The sequence below is a fragment of the Epinephelus lanceolatus genome, chromosome 4, assembly GCF_041903045.1.
Source record: "Epinephelus lanceolatus isolate andai-2023 chromosome 4, ASM4190304v1, whole genome shotgun sequence".
NCBI classification, from domain to species: Eukaryota; Metazoa; Chordata; class Actinopteri; order Perciformes; family Serranidae; genus Epinephelus; species Epinephelus lanceolatus.
This window is the reverse complement of record NC_135737.1, coordinates 40,688,023-40,709,352: the sequence shown is the minus strand read 5'-3', so window position 1 is coordinate 40,709,352 and position 21,330 is coordinate 40,688,023. Positions and strand designations below refer to the sequence as shown.

The window sequence follows — 21,330 nt, the reverse complement described above, 5'->3', positions numbered from 1 at the left end:
TCACTCCAACCTCATCACATGTTAACATGTTTGGTCATGGACTTCCCACGTCAGCATACAACATGCAAGGTACCCTGGATGTGTTGGTTGTTGACGTTCTGGGACACCGTGTCAAGTTCTGCCTGTTCCATGCATTGTGTTCTTTCAAAATACACTTCTGTTTTCACAGGAAATTTCACGTTTAAATGCAGTCTCTTTCAAAATAAACTCACTACGTCAGTACAACACCACAAATTGATGTGTTTTTTTTTTCCAACAACTAACGCACATGGTTGGGTTTAGGAAAAAAGATCAGAGATTGGCTTTATAATCTTACAGGACATGAACACCGCTTTTAATGACTCCCTTTGCTTGTCAATCAAGGGCACCTGGTTGCTGATGGTGAGGATGTTTCGACGCGTGTAAATGACATGTCCACTCAACTGCTTTGATCAGCAGTGATCATGGTGCTGTTTATTGTTCACATTCTTCAGGTCCGCAGTTTCCAATACGAGCCAAACTTTCACTTTTACCAATAATGGCTGCTTACCAATGCAGATCCAGATTTACCAATTTAGAATAAAACAAACACCATTCAATGCCACGCCACGCCACAGTCTAAAACCGTTTGCTTCAGTCACACCTGAGGGCCTCACTCACAGTTCACAGCAGGGATGCCCCCAGTAGTGGGAAGCTCACAGCAAAAATAAATAAACAAAAATAAAAATGAAACACATGCACAGAAATGGCTCTTACACCGCTCTCTCAGGTGAAGATTGGTGTTTGTTGGAGCCATCCACCAACCCTCCTGACTGCCTGCCCCACTCGGACCTAAATTGCAGTTCCATGAACGGCCACTTGAGACTGGCTCCAAGACAGAGTGAATCCCCATGAGCCCCTGATACTCTGGGCCGTCGGTCAGCAGTTGGTCAACATACACACAACATTGTTTGGCTGTATTCTATTTTATGATCATTTTTAACTAATGTTAAGTGTCTTTGTGTACCATGAAAAGCGCTCTATAAATAAAATGTGGTCTTCTTCTTCTTCTCTAATGTTTTTGCAGTTTACAACGATGCATCATATAATAAAACCCCTTCACATGTTTTGTATGTTAAATCCTAACCTGTTGAGTTACTCTTAACTACTGCTAGCAAATATATGTAGTGGAGTACAGCATGTCCCTCTGAACTCCAGTGGAGTAGAAGAATTAAGTGTTCTAAAATGGAAATACTCAAGTGTAAGTGCAAGTACTTTGGTAAATGTACTTGGATATTCCACCTGTGTCAGTTGCTGGAGGTCACAGAGACACAGAGCCCAACAGATGTAGAAATCAACAAAGCCTGCTGAGACACAAAATGAACCAATCACACTCATTTCCTTCTCTAACATGCACACGCGCACACACACACATACACACACACAGACCGCAACACTTCAACAGACAGAGACTGGATGGTGTGACAGCAGAGATGCAGCCGCTCTTTATCTCCAGGTCGGTACTTTTGTTTCAAATTTGCTGTATATTTCAGTTTTTGTTGTGCGACAGTGTGTAATTTGATAAAGACCAAGAATATGATTCATTTTGGTGAAATGAACTAAACCCAAAGTCTATTTAGATCTTTAGACTTTAGATCTTCTCTTGAAAATAACCCTACATCATGCCTCTTGTTGTCTTGTTACAATAAAATGGTTGACAGCGAGCAGAAAATGGCGTCCTTCCTGTTTTCTGTTGCACGCTTTCTTTTACTTACAGTAATCAGTAATCTCTCCTTTGGTCATCGGCAGGACTCAGAGGTGTAAATACACTATGAAATGTCAATTAATTTTCCGTGCCGGTTTGCTGCTGCTTTGGATACTGACAGGTAGGCCTTCCAACATCCGTTGGGTTTTAAGAAAAAAAACAAGTGCAGTTTAATTATTTGAATAGTCCCAAGTTGTTCACCAGTTTCATTAACATAAATGTTTTCATGTTTCTTTCCGACTGTCTCCAACAGCATCTGTCAGTTGTGCCGGTAAGAAGAACTTTAACAGTTAAATTGGGCTGCTTATACCAACCACATGTGTGACATTATGTTTAAATCTGTCTTTCTCCTGCCCAGACCCTGAGATCAAAGTGAGCGAACTCTCTGATGGGATTAAGCTGTCTTGTGGTGACAACTATAAAATACAATCAGAAAATGAGGTTGAAGTGACTGAGTTGAAATACAAGGATGAGAACACAGGGGAGTACAAATGTGTGTCTTCTGACCCCAGCTCTGACCCGACTGAAATATCAAAAATCTATGTGAAATTCCGGAGTAAGTTCTGCAGCAAAACTTGTGTCTTGCACTTATGTATTTGTATTTTGTACTGGCATTACTTGCGTTTAAACTGTATTAACAGTACAGTATGTCTTGTGTTTGTGTGTGTGTGTGTGTGTGTGTGTGTGTGCGTGTGTGTGTGTCCAGCCTGCGACAACTGCGTAGAGCTCGACGAGGCTTCAATAACGGGAATAGTCGTGGGAGACGTGGTGGCCACCATTGTGATAGGAGTTGCCGTCTATCTCATTGCGTCTCAGGCTCGGACCGGTCCAGTCACCTCTCAAAAGAAAAGTAAAATCTATAAGTCTATCCATTAATAGCTGATATTTCCTGCTTGTAGTTGGTAAACAAACAAAAAATGGCAGTTCCAGTGTTAAATAACACACATGCAAATACTACAATAATAGAACTTAGTAATTAGAAATAAAAAACATTAGAATCTGTTTGTTACTTCACTCTTTTTCTTGCTATTAATATGATCATCGTTTTTATCCTCAGGCTCTGACAAGAAGCACCTTCTTCCAAATGAAATGAACAGCAGCAGACACACTGATGATAATTACCAGGTAAGATGAAATGTGACGGCATTTCAAATATCACATTTAAAGATGAAACAATAAATGACCTTTTTTCTCTTTCTCCTTTCTCTTTCCTCACCCCACCGTTCCTCCCTCAGCCTCTAAAAGCACGTCACAGGGATACGTATGACGTGCTTAAAAAATAGCTGCCTTGGACCCCGACCTCTTTCTGAAAACATGCTCTCCAATGTGTCCTTTGTGCCTCAGACATCTGCAGGAGGGAAAAGTCTAATATCTGTGATGTGTGTCGTTCATCTCTAATGTACGTGGCTCTGTATGATGCTGTTTACGCTGCAAATCTCTCATCATTTCTTTTCACCACGCCTGTAAGATATTGCTGTTAAAAGACCGCTCACATAAAGAGTGACTTGTTGACTTGTTGCTGTGTGTTGTAAGTTAGCGTTGTGGTATTGTTCTGTTGTGGCATTTTAATTCACTATCTATGTTTGTCTCCTCCCATACTGTAATTAGGAGTGCTACAGCAGCCATTTTATATTGTGACGTAAAAATGAAATGTTTCTTTCAACGAAACTGACTTTATTGTGATGCAACATTAAAAGCTGAGGAATAAAAACTTTGCTGTCTTGTTGTGCTTCTACATCAAGTACATTTACTCCAATACGGTGCTTAGGTTTTTTGCTACTTCTACCCCAATACATTTTGAAGGTTAATGTTGGGCTTTTTACATCACATTTATTTGACACTACTTTTCAGATTAAGATTTTAGTCTTATAAAATATACCACACCACCAACGGCTCTCATGTGGTTTGTAAACCATTATAAAAAAAATGCCATGTCAACTCAGGGCCGTTTGTCACATGTTTACAGAGCTGTTCGCAGCTCCACAAAAGATAAATGTTTAGATAATTGTTCACTGCTTGAAGAGGTCTAATTGTCCAGTATTGAACAAATAAACAAAGACGGAAGAAAAGTCATAAAAAATTATTTTAAAAAAACCTATCGTACAGTGGGTACGACTGGATTAAATAACCAAACTGTAACAGTAAGCAGTTAAACTAGCTCCACCGCGACCACCTACAACAGTAAAAAGCTGCTTACACATTGACTCATCAGTATTAATCTAATCATGTAATGTATAATCAGAAATCAGTCACAAGGGGGAATTTTTCCATGACATCAAACCCTGGTTTTGATACCATAATGATTGCTACTTTTTTGGCAATAGCCACTCAATGTTTTTAGATTCCGTAATTACCTCTCCATATCGCCATTTACTCCCTGGATTATGCATCTAATCCAGTGTCTCATATCAGCCTCACTGTTCACTATTCACAGACCTATCTGCACTCTCTCTTATCACCAGTAACCACCACAGAGTCCTGCACCGCGTCGGTTTACCTGTGAGTACCTGACTAGTAACCTGCAAAAACCTGTGTATTGGGTAAAAATATGTACATATATATAAATTCACAGGTACGGGCATGGGATAAAACGAGCTATACGTGGGCGGGCAGTGGGTGAGAACAAAAATGTGTCTTTTATTTTTCAGAACTAAACAAATGAAAAAAATGTGCAATGCAGAGGCAACACATTCCTACTCCGACCTCGTCACATATCTACGTTTGGTCATGGACCTACAATACGAATTAAATTAAATTAAATTAAATTAAATAGGAATTGTGCAAATTTGCAGGAAAGCCCAATCAGTCTTTTTTCAGCATTGGCAGTATAAAAACAAAATCAGGGAGTGCAGCAAAATGCCGCCTACCTACTTTTGTTTATACAGAATGCGCCTTTTTCGGGGCAATGGGGGCGTGAGCAAGTAACAAAACGTGTAGCTCAGCATGTGACATGAACAGTGACGAAGCCGTGGCTGGTCAGTCCTTCGGCGATTCTCTCGTAAGTCGGCCCGTTCTTCACCGTTCCCGTCATTTGATGGTTAATGGCCTCTTCGTTTGTGAGAGCAAGGAGGGCGCAAAATTCTTTGTCTCCCGAGTGTCTGTCAGGTTTGTGTTTCCCTCTTGCTACTAGCTGCTAATTCCTGCTATCAGCTGTTTCCTGTTTATCCACCGCCAGTGGCTCGGACATGCGGTGTCATCAACAGCTCCTCCCACAAGTCATCAACAGCCCCTCCCATTGCGGAAGGGTGCCTTGTTCTTTTTAAACCAAAAAGGTTCCGCCAGTAGGCTATGTCTACCCTACGGGGTGGAAAATTGGGCACCACGGATCAACTCGCCAATCTGGCTCTGTGTGTCTAAACACTCGCAGCTTGCCGGCAAAACGGCCCAACATTCGCCGAAAATCTGGCGATGTAAAAGGGGCTAATGTGAAAATTACCCTGGGTGTGTTGGTTGTTGACATTCTGTGATGCTGTGTCATCTTCTGCTTGTTACATACGTTGTTTTCTTTCAAAATACACTTCCGTTTTCACAGTAAATTTACTGTTTACATACAGTCTCTTTCAAAATAAAAGCACAGCGTCAGTACAACAATGCAAATTGACCTTTTTTTGACAACTAAAGCACATGGTTGGCTTTAGGAAAAAAGAAAAGGGTTTGGCTTTATAATCTTCCGCCAATAAACTGTAACGATGACTGGCCGCGTATAATGCCGATGTGAAAAGATTGGCTCACTTGGATTATACATTGAATCTTGATGAACAAGTTACTCAGTTTAAGACCAGAGTCTTTATTCCATTGAGGGCTGGTTTTAAAACACACATTTAAATCAATGTAAAATATAAAGGTGAGTTTTTCTTCATTTTACTTTATTTTATTTTATTTATTATGAATGTGTACATGCATGTATGTATCTGTATTTGTAGATATATAGATATATGGATTCATGTATAGGTGTGTGTGTATGTAGATACTTATTCTTGTATTTTGTTTTGATTAGTTTATCTAATGATCTCGATTTTTATCACTTCCTATGAAATTTTGGTTTATAGTTAGTAACTTAGCCATAAGATCTAATTTAAAAGTTTTTTTTTTAATGTTATGATTAGGGTTAGGGTTAGTGATTTCAATGATGATAGTGATGATAGTGATTTCAAATGATTTCAAATGATTTATAACTCAGGCCACGGGGGGTGGGGTGGGGGTAAAGAGTAGGGTTTAAGCTATTGTTTGTATTATAGGAAGATAAGTGAAGGTATATAAACATTTTGAGTATCGCTCAAATTTATTTTTGTATTGCTATTCATCTAATTTACGTAAATACGCTATATGCTTAATGTATTTGTGGATACTTTCAAGTACAGATGTAGATATGGCATGTATTGTCAATACTGTATTTTTCATTTGTGGTATTTCCTCTATGATGAAAACAAAAAGAAAAAAAAAACAATAAAAATTTGGTCACAACAAAAAAAAAAAGAAAAAAAGATGGCTTTTTTCTTTGGTGTCTGACGCTGGAAGTCACTGCCCAAGCACTGGATTTCAACGACTGATGATTGAAAATGAGACCAGGTTGACAAGGGCGTAAATATGGACAGTGCAGGCGTGCGGTTGAACTGGGGCCCATGGGATAGGGGGACCCGCAGAGAGAGTTGTTTGAGGGCCTGCTCTCTAGAGCAGAGAATGTGTCCTTGTGAGCAGGGGCGATTGCTCTGAGACAACAAGGGAGGCTGAACTTCCCCTAAAATTTAATAGAAGAAATGGTCAAATATGCACTATTGAATTTACATTAAAATAAGAATTTACATTGCATTAAACGTGCGCTAGGATGCGTTTACCACCATGGAGCGGTAGGCGGGAGAGGACGCTCGGCGTATGCATGATGATTGGAGGAACTGTCTAAAAGGCTGAACCCCTTTGTGATTGACAGCGCTTTGGAAATACACACTGGCATCGGCGAGTGGAGTCTTCTGACAGAGCGCCGTCCAGAGTTCCTTATTTCCATAAGCCATATAGCTCATTTTTACCCATCTGAAAATCTTTGAGGTGTGTTTTGCTGTGGTTCTGTGGCATGAATGTGGTTGAAAAACGGCTTCAATTGAATGTTCCTTTTATAAGTTACTGCCTCGCTACAATATGACACATTTTATGATGTAAACTTAAAGTGAGCTTCCCCTGTTTGAAAGACCAGCAGCCACCACTGCTTGTGAGTGATTCAACTTGCTCCTTCAGAAATCTGCCTGTGTTCGAAGAAAACACATTGAAATACAAACGCTGTCATCTGCTATATGCCTTCGAGAAGGCAAACCCATCTGCGTCAATGTTTCCTTCTATTTGTGAAATAGACAGTAGAAATTATACACTAAAGTGGTTTTATCAGTTCTTTTTAAAGTTGTTTTCATGTCTTGTCTGTTTTAATTATCGACATGTAAAGCACTGGGTCCATGTCATTGCTTCAACAGCCCATTGGTTTGACATCCCATTAGTCTGACTGTCCGCAGTGCTGAACGGCTCGCAGTGGGCGTATGGTGCTCCGCGACTGGCTTGAGGCGGAGCAGGCTCACGGCTTATGTGTTTGTCACTTTCTTTTTCATTTTAACCCACACCATGATCTTTTCCTGACCCTAACCAAGTGGTTTTTGTGCCTAAACCTAATCAGACCTTAACCACAGGGCATCATGATGATTTCGGAACGGACTTCGGAACAATGGGTTTAATATGGTCGGAACAACGGGCTGTCGAACCAATGGGCAGTTCCCGTAAAGCACTTTGTTTTGAAAAGAGCTTTATAAATGAAGATTATTATTAGTTATTCAGTGTTTTTACAGGTTTAAATCACTGGGCCTGTTTGTTTTGGAAAGGATGAGACCTCTGCAGATTATCTGACTCATGTTAAAAACCTCCTGAATGTCTGGCTTCAGTTTTCAGAGGAAAAGGTGAGTCACAAGTTAGCAGGTGCTGAGCAAGCAACCCATCTTCGAGAAACCAAATATCATTGGAAAAACACTGATTTGAACCTTGAAACTGCTTTATTCGGTCACTTCACTGGTTTAAATCAGCTGGTCTGTTTGTGTTGGAGAGGAAGAGACCTCTGCAGATAATTCGGCTCCTGGTAAAAACCTCCTGAACAATGAACGATGAAGGAATTCTAACCAGGAGACGTTTAAGCTGGTTGCAATCTGCAGTCCTCACTGCGAGACGCCACTAAATCTTACACACTGCACAAGCTTAAATTCAGGGTATGAGTATTTTTACATTATCGTATTAGTACTTGTACTGAATACTTCCTCCACTACTTGTTATTGCTGCAGTCTGTCATTATCTCATGAAGATGAGAATCTTTCGGAGGTCTATTTCAGTCTGTTGCACCAAATATACGAAACAGACGAGAATATAGAGAGACACAGAGATAGCAGTGACAGATAGAATTACACAACAATTGTGAAGATGAGCAGAGAGGAAGGTAACAAAAAAAGACGGAAAGGTTAAAATAGTAACAAAGAAGAGGAGGAGAGAAGCTATCTGAGAGGAAGAGGAAGCGCCCCCCTCCATGTCAGATAATCTTATAACTTAAATTCTTTGATCACAGCTCAGAGTCTTCTTGACGCTTCGGGGACAGAGCTACAAACTGCAGTTTTCTACCTGAGGAAGAGAAGAGAGATCAAACAACGAAGCTTAGACAGCTCGGCTCAGAAACACAACCCTGAAACACGACCCACACACACACACACACACACACACACACAAGCAACTTCTGACTCAGTGCATGTGCACACACTTTCAAGTACTCGCTACACGCTTGTGTGTGTGCCCTCGCACAACGTAAATGTTCGTGCATGATCTTAAGCAAACAGATGTAGGCCTGTGTGTGGGAACAGTTTGACTTAAGACAGTCAGATAGAGGAGCACATTGTATACAACCTCCCCCCCTCCTCTTCCCCTCTACCTCTTTGTTTCTCTCTCACACAAACACACAGCTGATGTGCGATGAAGATAACTGTAGCAGTAAGTGTGGGAGTGTTTCCATTAAACACTACACCTTGGAGCTGCTCGCAATATGATAGACTTATCAATCATTAGTTATTTGCACGAAGAAGAAATATTATGTCATGTTTCCAGCTTTTGTTTCCACCGTTAAAGCTGTGCCCTGTCACTGCTGGGAAAAACAAAACGCAAAAAACATGACCCAACATTTCCACTGTGTGTACTATGAGTATGAAATCCATTTTCATTTATGCATAGATTTCAGATATGTGTCAAATGTTTCCAACAACAGCATGGCATGTCACTAACACAAGAGAGACTCTAGCGATGAAGACATATTGATGGTGATCATGTGCTTGTGGGTGTGCTACGGATGTGAGCTGCGGCTTCGGGGCCACTTCATGAATCTAACACGGATACATCTGTAGATAGAAACCCCTCGGTGTTGTTTCCGACCATGAGCAGAGAAAAAAAACAAGAACAGAGTTGACTGTGGTTTATTCATTAGTGACACGCTTGTCCAATACAGTAACAAGAAGATGAGCGCTGCAGATTAAAATGAAAAAGCAAAAAAAAAAAAAAAAAAGGACAGGAAGCGAGTTGATGTGATGAACAAAATAAGCTTGTGTGGTAACATTTTACACGTCTGACAAACAGCTGCTCTTCTAACAAGGTCAGAACTAACAATGACATTGACATATATGTACAGAAAACAGGTAGACCGGTATCTCTCTATTTCAAATGACAATATGATTTTTATACAAGACTGTAAATTAGATGGTTCTCTTTTATATAAAGGGTCAGTACACCACAAAAAAAAACACCTATACACCTATACAATCTGCTGTGATCCAATACAGCAGCTGCATAAATTTAATCATGGTCATTAGTAAGGCCAGAGTTAGAGGCAGAGGTGGGAGTAAGTCTCAAGCAAGTCCTGAGTCACTGCGGTGAAAATTAAGCAAGTCAAGTCAAGTCACTGGTCAGGTCAAGCAAGTCACAAGTCAAGTCATATTCACTATAAGCTGCACCCAGTGGTGGAATGTAACTAAATACATTTACTCAGGTACTGCAAGTGCAAAGTCTTTTCTTCTCATAACATCGCCTGTCTCTACTCCACTACATTTATCTGACAGCTTTAGTTACTAGTTACTTTACAAATTAGGATTTTGCACTCGAAACATATAAAAATATACAAGTACAGCTGGGACTATGAGCCAGTCATTGAACTAAAGAAAATACATTTTCATCTCCCGCTGCGACATGTGCGTCATCATATTTTAAACACAAAATGTAACTTCCCAGTATCCAGAAAAATACAAATATTAGATAAAAAAGTCAAGTCCTTTCAAGTCATCTGTCTCAAGTCATGCACACCAAAGTCAAGTCTTTCATCAGTGTCAGCAAAGCAAGTCTCAAATCCTCAAATTTGCCACTTGAGTCAAGTCATGTGCCTCGAGTCCTGTGCTGTTGTACTAGACTGCATTATACTGAGAAATGTTTCTCTTATTTACACACATGAGAGGAGCAGATTATTTAAAAAATATTTATAAAAAAAAGAATTATACTAACTATGACCTCAGCACTAAAACATAATTAACACCACAAAAAAAAGGACATTGTATGTACATTATGTTTACTAAACTGCCCCCGTGTTTTCTCACTCAAAAGGATACTTCATCTGCAAAATTAGCATTTGTTTAACAACTACTCACCCTGTGTTATGTTGAATTTGTGAAGACAGCATTGTTTTTCTTGTATTCCTCAACGGTGAACCAAGAATCCAAAAAGTGTGAACATTCTTCGTGATTAAAGTCATTGGCGATTACGTTTAACATCAGCTAACTATCAAAATATCAGTTTCGTACTCTCACACGACTTATGTGCAGTATTATCCAAGTCTCATTTATCCAGTCGTATGCTCAGTACTTCCCAAACACATTTACACATTTATGCTAAAATGTAAATCAATATGAAACACTTCCACCAATGAGTAGCTCGTCCTGAGCATGTCTGAGGATACCATGTATATGAGCTACGCTTGAGCAGAGTTGAAACACATGCATTTATTGAAAATGCATGTGTTTGGGAAGTACTGAGCATCGACTAGATAAATGAGACTTGGATTATACTCAATAAATTAATGGACCTTGCTAACGTGATGTCACCCATTGGTTTTGAAGCCTCAAGTTCGGCATTTCAGCCATCCACATCTTGGCTTTTTGCAGCTAGATGTGACCATATTTGGACAAGAGGACAATGTGTCAAAGTTACCTATCTTTAATAATGGGTAACTTTAAGCCTTAATAAAATGTTAACGGGTGAGTTATATAAAAGTTCACCCCCTGTACAGTTGTCATGAATGGGGGAAATTTGCTTTAGAGACTAAAACATTTTTTAGTTCGAGGCTGTAAACATGTCTAATTCTGCTGTGAAATCGGGCATTTTAACATTGGTGTCTATGACGATTGACTGGCTTCTGGAGCCAGCCTCAAGTGGCCATTTAAGGAACTGCAGTTGTTGGCGCTTAAGCGATGGCTTCATTTTTTTTAGCCTCGGAGGTTGCCGCTTGATTCTACTGCACCAGTTGTGCAATGGGAACTGCCCATTGGTTTGACATCCCATTGTTCCGACCATATTAAACCCATTGTTCCGATGTCTGTTCCAAAATCATCATGATGCCCTGTGGTTAAGGTCTGATTAGGTTTAGGCACAAAAACCACTTGGTTAGGGTCAGGAAAAGATCATGGTGTGGGTTAAAATGAAAAAGAAAGTGACAAACACATAAGCCGTGAGCCTGCTCTGCCTCAAGCCGGTTGCGGTGCACCATACATCCACCGCGAGCCGTTCAGCACTGCGGACAGTCGGACTAATGGGATGTCGAACCAATGGGCTGTCGAACCAATGACATGGACCCTTGTGCGATATAGTCTTGCTGTTGTGAAACCAGGTCCCCATTTACCTCAATTCATGAAGAATGTTCAAAGTTGTGGATTCTCCGCTCACCTCGGAGGCATGCAAGAAAAACAGTGTTTTCTCAACTAGTTCAAGGTAACATGCAGCGAGTATAACTGATATGCAAATGGTCATTTTGTGGGTAAAGTATTCCTTTAACCTCTCATGGTATCTAGCCATGCAGATAGTTTTGCATTTATTTGTCCAGATGCCTGTCTCCGAGATTTCTGCCTCCACACCACTGACATGGATGAGAATTTGTTTGTAGTACTCACACTATTGAAAGATTAAATCTAAGACAGTCTAAAGCAGTTGCCAATCTTTTTTGACCTTGCAGAGACAGGTTAACCCTTTGCTGTACTGCTTCCATTAACTAAATGCCATTACCTGTAATGAATCACAGTGGTGGCAGACGACCTGGACAAATGAAAACGACACTACCTGGCTAAGTAATACCAGGGGTAAGTTCTTTTTTCAATGCCATTTGGGTTAAGCAACCCTTTAAATCCAAGAGAGCAAAAGCCAGTGTTTGCATGCGACCTGGAGCATGACTGATGTTCATGTCAGGTGGCTTGTCACTGTCCCGTCCTGTTCAAGAAGGAGTAATGATCCTGGGCGCGATTTTGCAAGTTCAGTGTCTGTCAACACACACAACATAAACAGCGTTAGAGTCACAGAATCACAAGATTTCTAAGATGTGTGAAATGTTTTGTTTTTGAGAAGGTTAGATCACAATGCACACAAACTTCCTGAGACCCAAACATTTGGTTGGCATGCGTTTTTTATTTCTCCTAACTTTTTGGGATCAGTGAGACCCAATACTTACAAAAAACAAAACATGAATGATAATTCAGTCCCAGCGTTCTCAAACGAGGCGAAAAATAAAGTCTTCAAACAAGTACTTCCTAATTAACTGCGTCTTTGCTTGTTAATGTCGCTACAATTGGTCAAATTTGTTGCCATATCAAACCACAAACATTATTAATCATAAACAAGTTCCAACCATAAAATGTGATCAAGTTTTGTTCACTTTTGTGTTGGGATCTGCTGCAGACCGACTTGGCAGAGATGGCTGCCATCTTGCTTTTACATGGATTAGTGTGTTGGGGTTTTACTCTCAATTATGTTTAGTACATTCAGTTTGAAAATGAAATCGTTTTGTTTTACTTAAAAGGACAGTTTTGAGGAAGTTTGCTTCTTTTGCTGCGTGAGATGAGAAGATTTTAGATTTTATGAGGGATTACGTGCTTGACTGTTTCTCGGCCGAGCAAAGTGACTTCCTGGAGTAACTTTTAAACTTTGATATTTCTACAGATTAAACAAGTTATATTTATGTTGTGTTGGTTATAGAGCTTTCGGTGTAGGCAGACTGAGCAAGGCTAGCTGTCTCCCTTCTCCTACTCTTGATGACCTATGCTAACCATCCACAGCCTACCTGTGGTGCCGATCTAAAGGCCCTTTCACCCCTGCTTTGTTTGGTTCAGACTTTCTGATTGATCCAAACCAAAATTATAGGTGTGAAACCCTCCCGCATCATGGACTAAAAAGCCAAACCTTGGTCCATTAGAAACAGGTGGTCTCAGTCAGGTTCGGTTCATTTCTACTGTGAAAACGTTTACAGAGTGTCACATCTATTCCGTTATTTACACCTATCCATACGACCGGTTATTACGCATCCCACTGTGCGCTGTGATTAGCTGGTTCTCATCATGTCATTGTGTCCAGGTTGAAGGCAGTTACAGTTAGGACACAGAGATCATGGTTACACTTAAAACTAGCTAATCTCGGATATTCTCTGAGGTTAAAGTCGTAGCTTTATGAGAAAACACTGATAATCTACTGTGAGAAAGTCAGGTGATGTGTATATATAGAGTATAAATAGCAGTAAAGTCCGTGTATGGAGGAAGAATTGATGGATGAATGGGTGAGGCATTGAGGTTTGAATCTTGTGTGGGTCTTAGCTTATCAATTTTAGATTTAGCTGACTTATTATTTTTAGTTTTTAGGATGTACAAAACTGCAGAACGCACGCTGTTTACAGTGCAGTAGACCCGTTTATTTTAACATCATAATTCCAAGTTCCAAGTGTAATTGGGTGCATTGTTGGTCACAGACACCAGGGTGCTAATAGCATCTGCCAACGTTTTATTTGGATGGTTCGGACCAATCACAGCAAGTTCTAAGGAAAAACAATGCAACAAAACAGAAAGAGCCACCAGATGTTTCACTGACCTTAGGAATTTAGGCATTTAAGGAAACTCAATATTTATTCTCCGAGAGGATGAGAGAGAAGGGATACAAGAGGACGGGAGAGTCTGTCTACAAACCAATCACTGTCAAGTACAGGGAGACGCGGGTACGTCATGTATAGCTCTTTAGTTTGCTTGCATTATTGCAATGTAAAGCCTAAACTAACTGGATCAAATGTACACAATGCAATAAAAATCCAAACCTTGGCTCAGACTCTGAAATACAAAAAGGCCCAAAGAGCGAATCAGTATATGTTTTAATGTCTAACCACTCCTTTGAGGTTTTAAAAATGAATTGGTGAAATTGCCGTCGCTAATCAAAGCTTTAATTTGATTTCTATGATTCTTTTACAAACACGTTTTTCATCTTGTGTTTGCGCTATTTACAATATCTGGCTGAAACATGACTGAAGATTACTGCTGCGCTCATTTGGAGTCAAACAGGAGAAAACAATCAGCTGAATGCAACAAATGCAAAAGTAAAACGCATCTGAAAATGGAGCTCACATACAGTACCTACCTCATAGTCAGGATTTGGGACAGGTGGACCCCGGCCTCCTGAACGAGCAGGTGCTAGAAGACGATAACACAGAAACATGTGTCACCAGTCATTTGTTGAGTTGCATCAGCATTTCTTTTTATCAACTGGATGTACTGTAGGTCTCACTGAAAAACCAGCATGTGTCAGTGCTAAAGGATGCATCATAAGCGCTTTGGTCCGAGTGACGTTAGATAACCTTTAACTCAACCAAGCAGTGTGTGAAGTAGCGTAACGCTGCGTTCTTTGTGAGCTGCTTGAGTGCATTCTCACCTTTGGAAGTGTGAGAAGGTTGAGCTGAGCTTTTCTTCTTGGTGCAACTGAAGATAAAGATCATCAAACCGGCCGTCCCCAACACGTCCACAGCAATGACCAGCCCAAACAACCTCCCGTCCAGCTCGAAACAGTTTTCACATGCTAGAGGACAAAGATCAGCAGTTGAACAAGTGAAAGCTCAGTAAGGACAAAAAACACAGACTGCACATCATGAGGAATGTTACAGTTTTGTACTCACCCTTTCCTTTCACGTAGAAATAATATTTTGTTGTGTCATATTTACAGTAGAATGAGCCTTTGTTTGTGCCATCATATGTGAGTTTATACTCTTTTCCCACACTGAGTTCTTTGACTCCTTTCTTGAACCAAGTCCCGTTTTTTGGACAGAACATTGTGAAAGTTTCTCTCCAGAATTCTACCTTTCCTTGTCCTTAAAACACACAGACAGGTATCGAGTTACTTCAGTGTACTTACTTCAGATTTTCATTTCATCAGGACCCTTCGTCCACATTAAATCTCAGAGACAAATGGGGACGATCAAAGAGCCGAGGTGGGTTTCCAAGACTCGTCTTGGCTCGTCAAGCTCGTCTTATGCACATTAGACTGATGTTTTTTCCCTGTGTTACGGTGCATTACATCATGTACATCATCATATGTCTCACATACAGTGAAATATTTTCAACAAGAGTCCTCAATAAATAACAAAAATACGACTAGATGTCAAAATGAAATGTATCCATACCCATATAGCCAACATTTTTAGGCAACTATTTGGCATACTACACTACAAAACAGACTAAAGTATATCAAAACATCAGAATAAAAGAATCCACAGAATCCAGTGAGGTGAAACATACAGATAACTTTTCAACACAGTAGTCAGAGCAGTGAAGGTGCAGAAATGAAATACAGGAAATTGGAGAAGGTGCTCTGAAATGCCACATCTTCAGTCAGACCAATCTACTGAAACTTTCTGACTTTAAAATATGAAGTAAGATAAAATACAACAGAATAAAGAACTGATATTTACCTTCACCTGCTTCGACGGTGGCTATGAACAGGAGGAGGACGGCGAGTGTGGCCCGGACACCCATGCTGTTGATTTTCTTGAGATGACCTTTGTTTTTTGTCTTGTTTCTGTAAAGCTTTTTACTCAGTTGATCAGATTTGTGAATGTATCCACTGCAAGATGTTAAAAAAAATAAAATTATAATCAAGCTGCCTGTTCAACGAAACAAGAGGATTGAAAGAAACAGACTCGATGGTTCTCCCTCTGACTTTTTCTCTGCCTACTAACACACACATGCACGCGCACACACACACAAGCTGCGCCCCACAGGAAGCGTTTTTTTCAAGATGAATTCACAGTTAAACCTCAAAATGAAGTCGAACTGAATGACTATGGTGTGTAGAGATGCTCCTTTATGTACTCCTGATCAGAAACTCAGAGAGAAGCTGTGCTGAGTAATAATTACCTATATTTTCATTATAAATGCTTTAATGTATATTTTAATTATATATTTTGCATCATATTTTTATATTCAAATATCTTGAATTGTCTCTTTGTGCTCATGTCTCACTAAAAATGAGATCTCAATAGGATTTGCCTGATCTACCTAGATGCTAGTGCTGAAATCAACATTTAACAGTTGTAAATATGAATGTTGACGCTGATTTATTAAGGTAAAACTTACCATCATGTGTATAAACTTTTATTTATTTCTTTATTTTATTTATTTAACAGGGACAGTGCACAGCTACTTAGCTGCACCAGAGTCCCTGGGCAGGAAACAGAGGAATAATTTCTCTGCTTAAAGACACTATTATATAAAAAAAACACAATTACAAAATAGAACATATTCACAACAGCTTCAGCAACAAGTCATCGCAGCAGCAACAACAACAACAACAACAACAACTACAACAATAAGATTTCATAATACTCCATCACTTTGAAAACATATTGTGAATATTTAATGGAAGTCATTGTGTTTTATTTAATGTGTATCAGAACGTTATGACTTTATGATCTGGTCTGGTAATAATTCTTGTGGCTCCCTTTTGTAGTTTTAGAGTAAAACTTTGCCATTTGCAGATTATAATGTTTAGAACAATTATACGTACGTAACAATATAATGTAGGATCCTTCCATTTTGTTTTTGGTGTCTAGTTCGGGTGGGTTGGTAAATGGTTTATAGACCTGCACTTGTATAGCGCCTTTCTAGTCATCCGACTTCTTAAAGCGCTTTTTACACCATGAGTCACATTCACCCATTCACACACACATTCATACGCTGGTGGCCGAGGCTACCATACAAGGTGCCACATGCTACTCAGATTTTGACACACTTGCACACTGATGGAACAGCCATTGGGAGCAATTTGGGGTTCAGTATCTTCCTCAAGGATACTTTGATCAGTTTGGTAAATCCACTAATCATCTCTATATTGCATTTGTATGTGAAAGAAGCCAGGGGGAAGCTCACACAATATAATGTACTGTGTAGATATTATCATACACCGTTACGACTCTGCAGAATAAAGTGGTTAAATAACAATAGCTGTTGGAAATGTAAAACTGAAATAGGAACTTTCCTGCGCTGTATATGGGGATGTAGTTTTGTCAGACCACTTTGGATTAGAGTATTAGAAATTTTAAGTTGTTAGTTGGTTCAGAAATGAAAAAAGTCCAAAGTTGTGATTACTGGGGGATCCGTTGCAAATACCAAACGTATCCAAGTGTGCAATTTCTGTTATTATTGTGGATCTTATAACTGTCTGTCGAATTATTCTAAGACACTGAAAGACAAAATAATGGGTTAATGCAAAGATGGAAATAGCATCTTATGAATGTATGCTCAGTAGGATAAATGGCGATCAGGAGAAAGGTGCATATGCTTGGGATCGGTTATGGACTCATATCAAAACAGTATATAAGCCTACATCATTATGAACTTGCTCTGTGACTATGTGACCCTGTAGAGTGAAGTATGGGGACATATGTGAGACTTGTTTTTGTTTGTTAGTTTGTTTCCTTCTCTTTCCTCCCAGACATATTTGTTAGTTTCTTTATCTACTGGAGTCCACCTCCATATTATAAGAAATAAGTGCCTTGTATTAGAATATAATGCCTTGAATAGCACCTTGCAGAGGGCAGCAGTGCAAAGAGTTTATTTCCTGGTTGGAAACGGTCCTTGATGATCCTCCTGGCTCTACTGAGGCACAGAGAGCTGGAGATGTCCTCCAGAGAGGGCAGGGGACGGCCGATCACCTTCACTGCTGTCCTGATAACCCTCTGGAGGGCCTTCCTGTTGGATGCAGCAGGCCAGCACACTCTCAGTGGTGGAGCAGTAGAAGGTCACCAGCAGGTTGTCTTTTAGTCTTCTTTTACTGAGCAGTCTTAAAAAGTGCAGTTTCTGCTGGGCCTTCTTGACCACTCCCGTGGTGTTCGCAGCCCAGGTAAGGTCCTGGGAGATGGTGATCGCCAGGGTCTTAAATGTAAAGACCTTCTCCACTTCATCTCCTTATGTGATGAAGGGTGCTGGATCTTCCTGTATGCCTGGAGAATAATATATGTATGCCATTTATCAAGCCTTTCAATCCAATAAAAACTTGAATTATACTTTGCATTTGTATGTTTACCAATAATTTATTTATTTGTTTTTGTTTTTACTTATGACCTGTGCACCCTGACACCACTCTTGGTAAACTGCTTAAACTGTATGCATTTCCCCATAGTCTCTACACAGCAGTAGAGGAGACCGGGGATGATTATAACACTTTTTGTTTGAGCAAGTGTAACTCAGTGGTGTTTTTTGTTAGAGCTCTTAAATTTTGATAAGTGGTACCCATATTTGTCTGCTATAACGCACACTTTGACCTCTACTACACCATCACAGATTATGGAAATTAATGTCAAATACAAAGAGGTATATTGTTACAACGTACCCCAGTACTGGGGTGAGTTGTAACACTAGCTGGGAATGGATGTAACAATTAAGTTATTGTGCTTAAAAAAGATTCACAATAGGCTAAATGTATTCAAGCACTTTAATGAATAATAAAGAAGGAACAATAAACTTGTAAGAATACAATTATAATAATATTAAAATAAATAGAAATGTATAACATAAATACAAAAATAAGTACAATAAAATAAATAAAAATATATAACATAAAATAAATAAAATCAAGAATAATAAAGTATTAACCTGTGTGTGTGTGTGTGTGTGTGTGTGTGTGTGTGTGTGTGTGTGTGTGTGCACGCGCGTTGTAGCCTGAATGAGGTTGATGTTTGAACAGCATTTTAACAGTTAACAACAATAAACACTTTCAAAGAGTTGCAACCCTCCCCATGCCTAGCAGCCATGAAAGAGCTAACCGTTTTTAGCATTTAGCTTCAAAGCTAGCACTAATGAAACACATCAAATTAAACTAGAGAAACTACTACTTGAACCTATGTAAGTGAAACAATTGTACATACAACACAATGGACACTATGCAAAAAACAACTGTGATGAAAATGTTTGGTTTCCCACCTGAAAAACTGTTTTTTGGCTCTAGAACAGACAAATTTGGACTCAGAGACATGCGGCTTCACCAGTGAGCTCCAATTGTAAATGGGCATGGACTATGTTGATGATGTCACCACAGCTCGTTTCTAATTGGCCAAACTGAGAGTGTTACAACTATCCCTTTGTTACAACCATCCCCGGTCTCCCCTATACAGTCTGTATGGACCAATAACTGAGCGTTAGATAACATTCAGTGCACTCTGCTGTAGCTTTGTACAACTGTTATTAATACTGTTCTTTTTGCATGATTATTATGTGTATGTAAACCGATTATTTGAAAGTGCTACCACATGCTGGTTTTCAATTCATCATTTTAAAACTCACCTCATGATTGTATATGTTTGCCTGCCTCTCTGACATTAATGTACCGATGGGTAAAAACTCTTTAAAGCTAAATGAAGAAAAAACTTTTAATTGGACCAAAAGCAGCGAGAGAGAAACTGCACTTTATGTTTGGTGGCTGCAGCAAGCACATTAAAACTAATATTACAAACTTGGGAGTAGTTTTAGACTCCTGTTTTAACCCAGAAAGATGCCGAAATACTCACTCACGCTTTTATTACCAGCAGTTTAGACTATTGCGATTCCCTTTTTGCTGGACTACCCAAAAGGTCAAGAAGAAAACTACAGCCAGAGTGACTAAAACAAGGAAACAAGGAATATGGATCACCTTACCCCACTGCTAAGGTCACTACACTGGCTCCCTGTATCTTTAAGAAGTGATTTTAAAGTTCTTTTACTTGTTTATAAAGCTATAAAAGACCTCGCCCCTCCATACGTCAGAGATTTTCTATCATTTTATGTTCCAGCCAGATCACTAAGGTCCTCCACTGCTGTAAAATGTTCCTCATGTGTCCCATAAAAGTCCTGCTGAGAGTGCTTTCTGTTTTTACGCCCCTAAAATGTGGAATTCACTACCTCTGGATATTAAAATGGTGAATTATCTTGGTATTTTTAAATATAAATTAAACCCTATCTTTTTAATGTGGCTTTTAATGTGGAGTTACATAACAGCCTTGATTTGTAACCACTGATTTTTACCTTTATTTCTAATCTCTCCTGTTCCTTTATATTCTATTTTATTTATTTATTTATTTATTTACTCTCTTTTTATTCTATGGATTTTCCATCATCTTTTTTGTTAGCTTGTTCTGTTTTGGTTGGTATACTTTTTTTAATATTTTATCGTGTTGTGTCTGTGCCACTCCAGTTTTGCCATGTGTGTTTTGCCTTGGATGAAAGGTGCTATGTAAATAAAGCTGAGCTGAGTTATAAAGCTGCAGCTCATACTTGAAAATGTCAAACACCCACAGAGGCCACAACAAAGGCTGTGAGAAAATGTCAACTTTTTATAATCGACTATAGATTTATAAACCGTTTGTGAAGTTTAATGTCATTGTCGTCATTGTCGTCATTCTTTTTTACTTAGAGAGATTTAACTTCTAACTTAAACCAACCATGTCAACATGTCAGCCATGAAGGTGGAGAACCAGCCCCTCTGATGTTTCTGACAGGCCTCACACTGGTGTACATCAAAGTGCAGCACTGCCCCCCAGTGGTTAAAACCGGTAACCAGTCACTTTACTGGGATACTGTTAACATTTTAAAAAACTGGTGAAGTGGAATTTAACCATTTTGCTCTCAGACTGAATTGGTTTCATTAACTTTTTTTTTTTTATTTAATATGATGATTACAGTCAAAACATTTAAATTAATGAAATGTGATCATTAAACATGTTAAAACAATGTCGCATCCTACAATCTATAATCATCTATGACATCATAAAGAAGCATGAAGTGCTTTTAATGTGGCACTTACAGTGTCATAGTGTCCAGAGTGGCTGTATATTTCATGTTAGTATATGACATTACGATACATCGCATCATAAAACACCAGATTATAGTTTAGGTTATTCACTGTATCTGCACACACTGTCTCCACACCACTGACTGGGGAGCCACTCTGGACAGGTGTTTGCGCAACAGCTTTACTATTCTGGAGCCACGGGTGCAAATGTGTTTTACGCAGCAGCA

At 39.4% G+C, this 21,330-nt stretch overlaps 2 protein-coding genes across 3 annotated transcripts; one reads left to right on the top strand and one right to left on the bottom strand.

Annotated features, from left to right (window-relative positions):
- Window positions 1-1,380: 1,380 nt before the first annotated feature.
- LOC117260125 (T-cell surface glycoprotein CD3 gamma chain) lies at window positions 1,381-3,434 on the top strand. Its single transcript, XM_033632018.2, has 7 exons — window positions 1,381-1,474; window positions 1,768-1,844; window positions 1,977-1,994; window positions 2,082-2,279; window positions 2,430-2,573; window positions 2,781-2,848; window positions 2,959-3,434. Exons 1-7 carry the CDS (start codon window positions 1,452-1,454, stop codon window positions 3,004-3,006), a joined length of 576 nt encoding a protein of 191 aa, XP_033487909.2. The 5' UTR covers window positions 1,381-1,451; the 3' UTR covers window positions 3,007-3,434.
- A 5,751-nt stretch (window positions 3,435-9,185) lies between these two features.
- On the bottom strand, window positions 9,186-16,041 carry LOC117260258 (T-cell surface glycoprotein CD3 epsilon chain-like). 2 transcript variants are annotated; one of them, XM_078167293.1, is made up of 5 exons: window positions 15,759-16,041; window positions 14,961-15,152; window positions 14,720-14,863; window positions 14,429-14,481; window positions 9,186-12,297 (listed from the first exon to the last, which is right to left on the bottom strand). In XM_078167293.1, exons 1-5 carry the CDS (start codon window positions 15,814-15,816, stop codon window positions 12,235-12,237), a joined length of 510 nt encoding a protein of 169 aa, XP_078023419.1. In that variant the 5' UTR covers window positions 15,817-16,041; the 3' UTR covers window positions 9,186-12,234. The 2 variants fall into 2 exon arrangements, with proteins under 2 accessions (XP_078023419.1, XP_033488100.2); XM_033632209.2 differs by having other exon boundaries at window positions 15,753-16,040.
- Window positions 16,042-21,330: the final 5,289 nt, after the last annotated feature.